Source organism: Choloepus didactylus, chromosome 4 (assembly GCF_015220235.1).
Source record: "Choloepus didactylus isolate mChoDid1 chromosome 4, mChoDid1.pri, whole genome shotgun sequence".
NCBI lineage: Eukaryota > Metazoa > Chordata > Mammalia > Pilosa > Megalonychidae > Choloepus > Choloepus didactylus.
Window position 1 is genome coordinate 41890869 of NC_051310.1, and position 13336 is coordinate 41904204.

The 13336-nt window shown below is 39.5% G+C and overlaps 1 protein-coding gene across 4 annotated transcripts in view; it reads left to right on the forward strand.

Annotated features, from left to right (window-relative positions):
* Window positions 1-13336, forward strand: part of DCAF5 (DDB1 and CUL4 associated factor 5) — a 128426-nt gene that overhangs the window by 68683 nt on the left and 46407 nt on the right. Inside the window, exon 7 of one of the 4 annotated variants that reach the window (XM_037832457.1) lies at window positions 84-200. The exons of the other annotated variants lie outside the window; for them this stretch is intronic. Within the exon in view, the coding sequence (XP_037688385.1) occupies window positions 84-185 (102 nt within the window). The 3' untranslated portion in view covers window positions 186-200. Of the gene's footprint in view, window positions 1-83; window positions 201-13336 lie in introns of those variants that run through there. 4 annotated transcript variants of the gene reach the window in all.

The window sequence follows — 13336 nt, forward strand, 5'->3', positions numbered from 1 at the left end:
TTATCTTTTTCTTGGATGAAATGGGCTGAGCAGCTGTGTTTGAGAGGAAGCCAGATGCTGGCTCTTTTTCTTTTTACTGCCAGCATCACAACTGGGAATGGAGAGCCCAACCTGTGAGTCTCCAGCCTTTTCACAGTTTCACTGGGAATCCAGACACTGGTGTTGGCTTAAAACTGGCCGTTTAAGAACATACTTGGCATTCTTGCATCTGTCTGTCTTGGCCACAGAAGTTCTAAAGTGGGTATCTGTGAGATGACCAGTTGGAATGGTGTCAGCAATCGAGCTGAGTAAGACAAATATAAAGAAGGACTGATCAAATAAACAAATATACTTTCTTCTTCTCAAACACAACAAATCTTAATGCTTCTTCACATCTGGATTGGAAAAAGAGAAACTTCTTAGTCTCTTGCTAATACTTAGAGTTCTCTTCTTTGTGCCCCGTCAACTATATTGTACTTTCAAATTTTGACATAAAATTTTCACATACTCTACCCCACTTCTTTAGAGTTATTTGTGGGTGAGGGGCATAAAAGAAACAGTTCTTTGAGAATCTGCAGACTCTGCTCTTTGAAGGCAGAAGCTAGGATTTTTTCCCCCTAGCCTGTGGCTGTTGGAGTCTCTATCATTGTTTAGGATTAGTATTTATAGTAGAAGCACAATAAATGCTTGTTGAATTGAGATGAATGTTAAACTGAGACTATCTTTTATGTGTTCAAGGCTAAGGATTTCCCCTTTTTATGTAGAGAATATATATCCAAATTCAGAATTTATACTCAAATTGGAATCCTTGGGCCTGTTTAGCTGAAATCCACACTGTAGTCCACTAGGTGGCCTCAGTTGTACAAGTGATGTCTCCTTGGGGAGGCTGTAGCGCCTGAGTGACTAGTTTTTACCTGCTTATATGGCGCTGTACACAATTTGTTCTTTGGGTGGGAAGAAGCAGTTTTTAAAAATGATCAGGCACACAGTAGGACAGATAATTGTCTGCTATGCAGAATGGTTGATTTATTTTAATTTAGCTGTGGAAATGACAACCAAGCCCTTTCTTTCCTTCCTTTTTTTCTATCTTCCCTCCTTCTTTCCTTCCTTCCTTTTGTTGATTTTCCGTCTTCTGTCTTCCTGTGATGTGATTCTTATTTCATAGAACTGTCAGGAGCATGTCATAAATGTAGCGGTTTATTAGGCTTTATTGCCAGAAACACGGGCTGAGGGAAAGGTGAAAGAGGTAAAGGAAATGAATGTTGTGTTTTCTTCAGGTCTTGTATTAGCAGCCAGAGCCTGTCTGTGTGGAGTCCTTAAAAGACCTAGAGGAAACAAAGGCCTGTAGCCAAAATGTAGAGTACCTAGACCGTGTTTACTCAACCTTGTCACCATTGACCTTTTGGCTGGATAATTTTTTGTTATGTGGGGCTGTCCTGTGCATTGTAGGATGTTTAACAGCATCTCTGGCCTCTCCCCGCTAGATCCCAGTAATACCTCTCGCAGTTGTCCCCCCAGACAACCAAAAATATCTCCAGGCATTGTCAAATGTCCTTTAGTGGGGAAGGTTGCCCCTGGTTGAAAGCCTCTGGCTTAGACTGTAATTACCCAGTTTGCCCAGATATATTGGGACAGGTATTGCCACAGACAGAGAGCCACACAAGGTATTTTGTGACGGTCCTAGAGACGTACATTGACAAGAAGTAGTTGTTGATGATGATAAAAATATTGAAAGGCTTTTGATTTTCTGTATTCAGATATGACTAATTTATTATTTGTGGCTTTTGTCTTGAGGGAAGAGTTTACTATATCCTTTTCTGACAAATTAAACTGCTTTTGGTTGGGGTAAGTTGTTTTCCTTGGATGAAGGAGGATGTGAGGCATTAATCTTTGAATCAGTTACAGAGTTAAAGTCTTTAAAAATCTTATAGTTTATCAGAGGTATATAGCCTAGGGAATAGGAAGTACAGTGATATATGTTTGACTTTTGTGATCACTCTTCGTGGTTTAAGAAATGTAGCTAATTCATTGTTATTTTGTCTGGCACAACGCCTGGCACACAGTGAGAGCACAATAAATATCTATTGAAGTGAATCTTAAGTACTTTGGTCATTGTGTGGTCGTTAGCTTATGGGGCCTAAGGCTTCTCCAAATTTAAATTAGGATTAATAAGTATCATTTTCCCCTCTCAACTTCCAGGGTCCTTTAGGAGGATGAGTTAAATAATGGATTTACAGTGAAACTAATTTATTGAGCTTATACTGTTGCACAGGAGGCCAAACTTACTGAGAATGTCTCAATCCTGGAACATGTCTCTCCAAGGTGACTTAGAGACTCTGCCCTCCCAAATTCGTGACTAAAGCAGCAGCTGTCACAGTTACAATATGGTCTGTAGGATTGATATGTTTATTCTTTGACTAGTTCAGACAGGTGTTTTGTTTTTTCTTTTTTGCTTTCAAATTCCAAAGCCCACCCTTTCCTTATATTGGTCTTAATATTTGACCATGTTCCTATACACTCTGAGAACACACAGAGCCTGAGGCTCTGTGCTCTGGAACTCTTCATTTAGTCATAGACTGGATAACCATCCCACAGAGGAGTCTGAGAAATTTCCATAATAGGAATGAACATTGTCAAGAAAGGCAGTATGTGGTCATATCTGAGGCAGTCTTCTGGTTTTTAATTATTAGATTAGTCAGGCCACACAAAGGGACCCAGATATAGTATCAGAGAGCCTGAACTTCTTTTCAGACCATCATCGGTTCAATAGGTAATTCATTAGCCTCAAAATGAAATGAACATTTCAAGAAATTAGACCCAGGAAATAAAGTGTGAAATAGGCTGAGCTTACTTTGTATCTCCCCTACACTCACTGCCATTATTGTAGATTAATTCTAATTATAGAGCTATTAGAGATCATTTTGTACAAGTCCTTTTACAGATGGAGAAAACTGAGGCTTGGAAAAGTTAAATACGCAAGTCAAGCCATATACAAGTTAGTAGCTGAGCCAGGACTAGAATCCAGATTTGGGGACTGTTAATAGCAACTTCTTTCATTAATGGTCACAACTTAATTCCAACAGGAGCAAAGCAGGCAGCAAAAATAAGTGAAGTGGTCGGGGAGTAAAGAGTAGTGGGGAGTAGTGGGGACTGTGGCCAATTGGAAAGCCAACATCCCATTTAAATGGACAGCTTCTATTCAGCTTTAACCCATTGCTGCCATGTGGGTCTCAAGTGTTGCCAGGACCTTTTTTTTTTTTTTTTTCCAGAAGTCAGAAATAAAATATTTTTATGTAATGTCTCCTAATTTTTAAATATTGCAGCAAGTTCAGAATTTATTGTATAGCTAAAACAAGTCTGTGCACCATATTGATTCTGCCCTAGAGCCACCAGTTTAAAATGTCTGTGCTTCAGCACAATGTTTTCTCCCATGTCTAGTTTTAGTCACTAATTCTAATGGGTGAATGGAGGCAAGTTCCTTCCTTGGCTCCTTTTGAACAGTTCTTAACTTCATGCGTTTCCCTCCCTCCATCTTTTAAAAGAAGAAAGCAGATCTTTACTGAGCAGCTACTGTTTGCCAGATGCTGTACTAGATATATTCTCATGACATTGCCAGATGGCAATTCAAATACAAATTTAAAGCCCCATCCATATACAATGTCTTCCCTATTTTTAGCTACAGATACATGGTTTGTTTATATTACTAGTAAAATATTTTAATTATTCAAGTTTGCTACTTCTTCCATCAGATCAGGTGACATAAGTGACATCACATTGGCTGGGAATCAACAAAAACAGTTAGCCACAGCTAATGCCTTGAATTTTTTTTTAACCAGCCCACCTTCTGATCTTTCAATACAGTGAGGAATCTTGCAGTAAAACAGCATTCCTTCCTCTGGAAGCTTCTCCTTTCACATCATGCTTGGATTTTTGTTATTTTTTGTTTTTTTTTTGTTTCTCCCTGAAGCCTGACAGGGTACATTCTGTCTCCCAAACTTAGCACTCTCTTCTGCATACTCAGTGAGCCAACCTCTTAACAGCATTAAAAAAGAATGCCGGGGAGGCGGGGCAAGATGGCGGACTGGTGAGCTGTATGTTTTAGTTACTCCTCCAGGAAAATAGGTAGAAAGCCAGGAACTGCGTGGACTGGACACCACAGAGCAATCTGACTTTGGGCATACTTCAAACAACACTCAAGAAAAGGTGGAACTGCTGAGATCAGCGAAATCTGTAAGTTTTTGCGGCCAGGGGACCCGCGCCCCTCCCTGCCAGGCTCAGTCCCGTGGGAGGAGGGGCTGTCAGCTCCGGGAAGGAGAAGGGAGAGCTGCAGTGGCAGCCCTTATCGGAAACTCATTCTACTGATCCAAACTCCAACCGTAGATAGACTGAGACCAGACACCAGAGAATCTGAGAGCAGCCAGCCCAGGAGAGAGGAGACAGGCATAGAAAAAAAACAACACGAAAAACTCCAAAATAAAAGTGGAGGATTTTTGGAGTTCTGGTGAACATAGAAAGGGGAAGGGCAGAGCTCAGGCCCTGAGGCGCATATGCAAATCCCGAAGAAAAGCTGATCTCTCTGCCCTGTGGACCTTTCCTTAATGGCCCTGGTTGCTTTATCTCTTAGCATTTCAATAACTCATTAGATCTGCAAGGAGGGCCCTTTTTTTTTTTTTTTTAATCCTTTTTTCTTTTTCTAAAACAATTACTCTAAGAAACCCAATACAGAAAGCTTCAAAGACTTGCAATCTGGGCAGGTCAAGTCAAGAGCAGAACTAAGAGAGCTCTGAGACAAAAGGCAATAATCCAGTGGCTGAGAAAATTCACTAAACACCACAACTTCCCAAGAAAAGGGGAGTGTCCGCTCACAGCCATCATCCTGGTGGACAGGAAACACTCCTGCCCATTGCCAGCCCCATAGCCCAGAGCTGCCCCAGACAACCCAGTGTGACGGAAGTGCTTCAAATAACAGGCACACACCACAAAACTGGGCGTGGATATTAGCCTTCCCTGCAACCTCAGCTGATTGTCCCAGAGTTGGGAAGGTGGAGCAGTGTGAATTAACAAAGCCCCATTCAGCCATCATTTCAGCAGACTGGGAGCCTCCCTACACAGCCCAGCAGCCCAGAACTGCCCTGGGGGACGGCAGTCACCTGTGACATAGCACAGTCATCCCTCAACAGAGGACCTGGGGTGCACAGCCTGGAAGAGGGGCCCACTTGCAAGTCTCAGGAGCCATACGCCAATACCAAGGACTTGTGGGTCAGTGGCAGAGACAAACTGTGGCAGGACTGAACTGAAGGATTAGACTATTGCAGCAGCTTTAAAACTCTAGGATCACCAGGGAGATTTGATTGTTAGAGCCACCCCCCGCCTCCCTGACTTCCCAGAAACACGCCCCATATACAGAGCAGGCAACACCAACTACACACGCAAGCTTGGTACACCAATTGGACCCCACAAGACTCACTCCGCCACTCACCAAAAAAGCTAAGCAGGGGAGAACTGGCTTGGGGAGAACAGGTGGCTCGTGGACGCCACCTGCTGGTTAGTTAGAGAAAGTGTACTCCACGAAGCTGTAGATCTGATAAATTAGAGATAAGGACTTCAATTGGTCTACAAATCCTAAAAGAACCCTATCAAGTTCAGCAAATGCCACGAGGCCAAAAACAACAGAAAATTATAAAGCATGTGAAAAAACCAGACGATACGGATAACCCAAGCCCAAGCACCCAAATCAAAATATCAGAAGAGACACAGCACCTAGAGCAGCTACTCAAAGAATTAAAGATGAACAATGAGACCATAGTACGGGAGACAAAGGAAATCAAGAAGACCCTAGAAGAGCATAAAGAAGACATTGCAAGACTAAATAAAAAAATGGATGATCTTATGGAAATTAAAGAAACTGTTGACCAAATTAAAAAGATTCTGGACACTCATAGTACAAGACTAGAGGAAGTTGAACAACGAATCAGTGACCTGGAAGATGACAGAATGGAAAATGAAAGCATAAAAGAAAGAATGGGGAAAAAAATTGAAAAAATCGAAATGGACCTCAGGGATATGATAGATAATATGAAACGTCCGAATATAAGACTCATTGGTGTCCCAGAAGGGGAAGAAAAGGGTAAAGGTCTAGGAAGAGTATTCAAAGAAATTGTTGGGGAAAACTTCCCAAATCTTCTAAACAACATAAATACACAAATCATAAATGCTCAGCGAACTCCAAATAGAATAAATCCAAATAAACCCACTCCGAGACATATACTGATCACACTGTCAAACACAGAAGAGAAGGAGCAAGTTCTGAAAGCAGCAAGAGAAAAGCAATTCACCACATACAAAGGAAACAGCATAAGACTAAGTAGTGACTACTCGGCAGCCACCATGGAAGCGAGAAGGCAGTGGCACGATATATTTAAAATTCTGAGTGAGAAAAATTTCCAGCCAAGAATACTTTATCCAGCAAAGCTCTCCTTCAAATTTGAGGGAGAGGTTAAATTTTTCACAGACAAACAAATGCTGAGAGAATTTGCTAACAAGAGACCTGCCCTACTGGAGATACTAAAGGGAGCCCTACAGACAGAGAAACAAAGAAAGGACAGAGAGACTTGGAGAAAGGTTCAGTACTAAAGAGATTCGGTATGGGTACAATAAAGGATATTAATAGAGAGAGGGGAAAAATATGACAAACATAAACCAAAGGATAAGATGGCTGATTCAAGAAATGCCTTCACGGTTATAACGTTGAATGTAAATGGATTAAACTCCCCAATTAAAAGATATAGATTCGCAGAATGGATCACAAAAAATGAACCATCAATATGTTGCATACAAGAGACTCATCTTAGACACAGGGACACAAAGAAACTGAAAGTGAAAGGATGGAAAAAAATATTTCATGCAAGCTACAGCCAAAAGAAAGCAGGTGTAGCAATATTAATCTCAGATAACTAATAGACTTCAAATGCAGGGATGTTTTGAGAGGCAAAGAAGGCCACTACATACTAATAAAAGGGGCAATTCAACAAGAAGAAATAACAATCGTAAATGTCTATGCACCCAATCAAGGTGCCACAAAATACATGAGAGAAACACTGGCAAAACTAAAGGAAGCAATTGATGTTTCCACGATAATTGTGGGAGACTTCAACACATCACTCTCTCCTATAGATAGATCAACCAGACAGAAGACCAATAAGGAAATCGAAAACCTAAACAATCTGATAAATGAATTAGATTTAACAGACATATACAGGACATTACATCCCAAATCACCAGGATACACATACTTTTCTAGTGCTCATGGAACTTTCTCCAGAATAGATCATATGCTGGGACATAAAACAAGCCTCAATAAATTTAAAAAGATTGAAATTATTCAAAGCACATTCTCTGACCACAATGGAATACAATTAGAAGTCAATAACCATCAGAGACTTAGAAAATTCACAAATACCTGGAGGTTAAACAACACACTCCTAAACAATCAGTGGGTTAAAGAAGAAATAGCAAGAGAAATTGCTGAATATATAGAGACGAATGAAAATGAGAACACAGCATACCAAAACCTATGGGATGCAGCAAAAGCAGCGCTAAGGGGGAAATTTATAGCACTAAACGCATATATTAAAAAGGAAGAAAGAGCCAAAATCAAAGAACTAATGGATCAACTGAAGAAGCTAGAAAATGAACAGCAAACCAATCCTAAACCAAGTAGAAGAAAAGAAATAACAAGGATTAAAGCAGAAATAAATGACATAGAGAACAAAAAAACAATAGAGAGGATAAATATCACCAAAAGTTGGTTCTTTGAGAAGATCAACAAGATTGACAAGCCCCTAGCTAGACTGACAAAATCAAAAAGAGAGAAGACCCATATGAACAAAATAATGAATGAAAAAGGTGACATAACTGCAGATCCTGAAGAAATTAAAAAAATTATAAGAGGATATTATGAACAACTGTATGGCAACAAACTGGATAATGTAGAAGAAATGGACAATTTCCTGGAAACATGAACAACCTAGACTGACCAGAGAAGAAATAGAAGACTTCAACCAACCCATCACAAGCAAAGAGATCCAATCAGTCATCAAAAATCTTCCCACAAATAAATGCCCAGGGCCAGATGGCTTCACAGGGGAATTCTACCAAACTTTCCAGAAAGAACTGACACCAATCTTACTCAAACTCTTTCAGAACATTGAAGAAAATGGAACACTACCTAACTCATTTTATGAAGCTAACATCAATCTAATACCAAAACCAGGCAAAGATGCTACAAAAAAGGAAAACTACCGGCCAATCTCCCTAATGAATATAGATGCAAAAATCCTCAACAAAATACTTGCAAATCGAATCCAAAGACACATTAAAAAAATCATACACCATGACCAAGTGGGGTTCATTCCAGGCATGCAAGGATGGTTCAACATAAGAAAATCAATCAGTGTATTACAACACATTAACAAGTCAAAAGGGAAAAATCAATTCATCATCTCAATAGATGCTGAAAAAGCATTTTACAAAATCCAACATCCCTTTTTGATAAAAACACTTCAAAAGGTAGGAATTGAAGGAAACTTCCTCAACATGATAAAGAGCATATATGAAAAACCCACAGCCAGCATAGTACTCAATGGTGAGAGACTGAAAGCCTTCCCTCTAAGATCAGGAACAAGACAAGGATGCCCGCTGTCACCACTGTTATTCAACATTGTGCTGGAAGTGCTGGCCAGGGTAATCCGGCAAGACAAAGAAATAAAAGGCATCCAAATTGGAAAAGAAGAAGTAAAACTGTCATTGTTTGCAGATGATATGATCTTATATCTAGAAAACCCTGAGAAATCGACGATACAGCTACTAGAGCTAATAAACAAATTTAGCAAAGTAGCGGGATACAAGATTAATGCACATACGTCAGTAATGTTTCTATATGCTAGAAATGAACAAACTGAAGAGACACTCAAGAAAAAAATACCATTTTCAATAGCAACTAAAAAAATCAAGTACCTAGGAATAAACTTAACCAAAGATGTAAAAGACCTATACAAAGAAAACTACATAACTCTACTAAAAGAAATGGAAGGGGACCTTAAAAGATGGAAAAATATTCCATGTTCATGGATAGGAAGACTAAATGTCATTAAGATGTCAATTCTACCCAAACTCATCTACAGATTCAATGCAATCCCAATCAAAATTCCAACAACCTACTTTGCAGACTTGGAAAAGCTAGTTATCAAATTTATTTGGAAAGGGAAGATGCCTCGAATTGCTAAAGACACTCTAAAAAACAAAAACGAAGTGGGAGGACTTACACTCCCTGACCTTGAAGCTTATTATAAAGCCACAGTTGCCAAAACAGCATGGTACTGGCACAAAGATAGACATATAGATCAATGGAATCGAATTGAGAATTCAGAGATAGACCCTCAGATCTATGGCCGACTGATCTTTGATAAGGCCCCCAAAGTCACTGAACTGAGTCATAATGGTCTTTTCAACAAATGGGGCTGGGAGAGTTGGATATCCATATGCAAAAGAATGAAAGAGGACCCCTACCTCACCCCCTACACAAAAATTAACTCAAAATGGACCAAAGATCTCAATATAAAAGAAAGTACCATAAAACTCCTAGAAGATAATGTAGGAAAACATCTTCAAGACCTTGTATTAGGCGGCCACTTCCTAGACTTTACACCCAAAGCACAAGCAACAAAAGAGAAAATAGATAAATGGGAACTCCTCAAGCTTAGAAGTTTCTGCACCTCAAAGGAATTTCTCAAAAAGGTAAAGAGGCAGCCAACTCAATGGGAAAAAATTTTTGGAAACCATGTATCTGACAAAAGACTGATATCTTGCATATGTAAAGAAATCCTACAATTCAATGACAATAGTACAGACAGCCCAATTATAAAATGGGCAAAAGATATGAAAAGACAGTTCTCTGAAGAGGAAATACAAATGGCCAAGAAACACATGAAAAAATGTTCAGCTTCACTAGCTATTAGAGAGATGCAAATTAAGACCACAATGAGATACCATCTAACACCGGTTAGAATGGCTGCCATTAAACAAACAGGAAACTACAAATGCTGGAGGGGATGTGGAGAAATTGGAACTCTTATTCATTGTTGGTGGGACTGTATAATGGTTCAGCCACTCTGGAAGTCAGTCTGGCGGTTCCTTAGAAAACTAGATATAGAGTTACCATTCGATCCAGCGATTGCACTTCTCGGCATATACCCGGAAGATCGGAAAGCAGTGACACGAACAGATATCTGCACGCCAATGTTCATAGCAGCATTATTCACAATTGCCAAGAGATGGAAACAACCCAAATGTCCTTCAACAGATGAGTGGATAAATAAAATGTGGTATATACACACGATGGAATACTACACGGCAGTAAGAAGGAACGATCTCGTGAAACATGTGACAACATGGATGAACCTTGAAGACGTAATGCTGAGCGAAATAAGCCAGGCACAAAAAGAGAAATATTATATGCTACCACTAATGTGAACTTTGAAAAATGTAAAACAAATGGTTTATAATGTAGAATGTAGGGGAACTAGCAATAGAAAGCAATTAAGGAAGGGGGAACAATAATCCAAGAAGAACAGATAAGCTATTTAACGTTCTGGGGATGACCAGGAGTGACTATGGTCTGTTGATTTCTGATGGATATAGTAGGAACAAGTTCACAGAAGTGTTGCTATATTATGTAACTTTCTTGGGGTAAAGTAGGAACATGTTGGAAGTTAAGCAGTTATCTTAGGTTAGTTGTCTTTTTCTTACTCCCTTGTTGTGGTCTCTTTGAAATGTTCTTTTATTGTATGTTTGTTTTCTTTTTAACTTTTTTTTTCATACAGTTGATTTAAAAAAGAAGGGAAAGTTAAAAAAAAAAAAAGAAAAACAAGGGAAAAAAAAAGATGTAGTGCCCCCTTGAGGAGCCTGTGGAGAATGCAGGGGTATTAGCCTACCCCACCTCGATGGTTGCTAACATGACCACAGACATAGGGGACTGGTGGTTTGATGGGTTGAGCCCTCTACGATAGGTTTTACCCTTGGGAAGAAAGTTGCTGTAAAGGAAAGGCTAGGCCTCCCTATGGCTGTGCCTAAGAGCCTCCTCCCGAATGCCTCTTTGTTGCTCAGATGTGGCCCTCTCTCTCTAGCTAAGCCAACTTGAAAGGTGAAATCACTGCCCTCCCCGCTGCGTGGGATCAGACACCCAGGGGAGTGAATCTCCCTGGCAACATGGAATATGACTCCCAGGGAGGAATGTAGACCTGGCATCGTGGGACGGAGAACATCTTCTTGACCAAAAGGGGGATGCGAAAGGAAATGAAATAAGCTTCAGTGGCAGAGAGATTCCAAAAGGAGCCGAGAGGTCACTCTGGTGGGCACTCTTACGCACACTTTAGACAACCCTTTTTAGGTTCTAAAGAATTGGGGTAGCTGGTGGTGGATACCTGAAACTATCAAACTACAACCCAGAACCCATGAATCTCAAAAGACAATTGTATAAAAAATGTAGCTTATGAGGGGTGACAATGGGATTGGGAAAGCCATAAGGACCACACTCCACTTTGTCTAGTTTATGGATGGATAAGTAAAAAAATAGGGGAAGGAAACAAACAGACAAAGGTACCCAGTGTTCTTTTTTACTTCAATTGCTGTTTTTCACTCTAATTATTATTCTTGTTATCTTTGTGTGTGTGCTAATGAAGGTGTCAGGGATTGATTTAGGTGATGAATGTACAACTATGTAATGGTACTGTAAACAATCGAAAGTACGATTTGTTTTGTATGACTGCGTGGTATGTGAATATATCTCAATAAAATGAAGATAAAAAAAACTCAAGGAACTGTATGTATACTTATGATATGTGCATTTTATTGTTTTGATTATACCTCAATATAAAAGTAAATTAAAAAAAAAAAAAAAAAGAATGCCAGTTTTCTACCTGCTAGCTTTGCTGGTACACACTTATAAGGCAGCACTTGACTTTTGTTTCCCTTTTTTTCAACCTTCCCTAAATGGCTCTTGCCCTAGATTGTGAGCATCCAGCTGAGCATCTCAGGCTTCTGAGAAAAAAAGTCAGGCTAGCAGGCATAGGTGTCCTAAAAGTGGACAGTCTGATAATTTTTAAAACTTCCTCTTGCTTTAGTCTCATCTAATGCCTGACCCAGTAGTCCCTAAATATTGCTGAATATGGAATGGGGAAGGAAAGAGAAAGTAGACCAAAGATTTCCTCAAAGGGCTGAATGCTGGAGTATCTGAGTATGGGGATTTCTTACACAGGTCTTCCTTTTGAACTTGATAGCTGTTAAAGCCATACACGCGCACACACACATGCATGTACACACACAGAAACACCCAAAATCATGAAAATGAAATCAGTCTTGTCCCATCTCTTGAAGAAAAAAAGCTAACTTGTACCCTGTGAATCCAACAAAATGGCCTTGAATACATGGCCTGGCCTCAGACATTACATCACCACTCAACCTTTCCATGTTGATATTAAATGGGTATTGTAGAGGTGCAGGAATTTGCCAGTAAGTGCACTCCAGGACAGCAAAGCATTGTGTAAAATTACAACTATACTTTTTTTAAAAATGTATATATAACTGTACTTTTAATAGGGTAAAATTCAACTCGGGGTCCATTGATTTACTTTGTGACTTTAGGCAAATGTTTTTCTCTTCTCTTGTATCTTATATATTTTTAACCTTTAACTTTTTAAATTCAATTTTATTGAGTTATATTCACATACCATATAGTCATCCCAAACTGTACAATCAGTTGTTCACAGTATCATCACATAGTTTTGCATTCATCACCACAATTTTTTTGAACATTTTCATTACTCCAAAAAAAAAAGAATAAAAATAAAAGTAAAAAAGAACACCCAAAACATCTCATACTCCTCCCGCCTCGAATTATTTATTTACTTTTTGTTCCCCTTTTTTCTACTCATCTGTCCATACACTGGATAACGGGAGTATGAGCACCAAGGTTTTCACAATCACACAGTCACACCGATAAGCTATATAATTATACAGTTGTCTTCAAGAATCAAGGATAGTGGATTGCAGTTCAACAGTTTCAGGTATCTCCTTCTAGCTATTCTAGTATGCTAAAAACTAAAAAGGGATATCTATATATAATGCATAAGAAGAACCTCCAGAATGACCTCTTGATTACATTTGAGATCTCTCAACCACTGAAACTTTATTTTGCTTAATTTCTCTTCCCCCTTTTGGTCAGGAAGGCTTTCTCAATCCCACGATGCCAGGTCCAGGCTCATCCCTGGGAATCATGTCCCACATTGCTAGGGACGTTTAT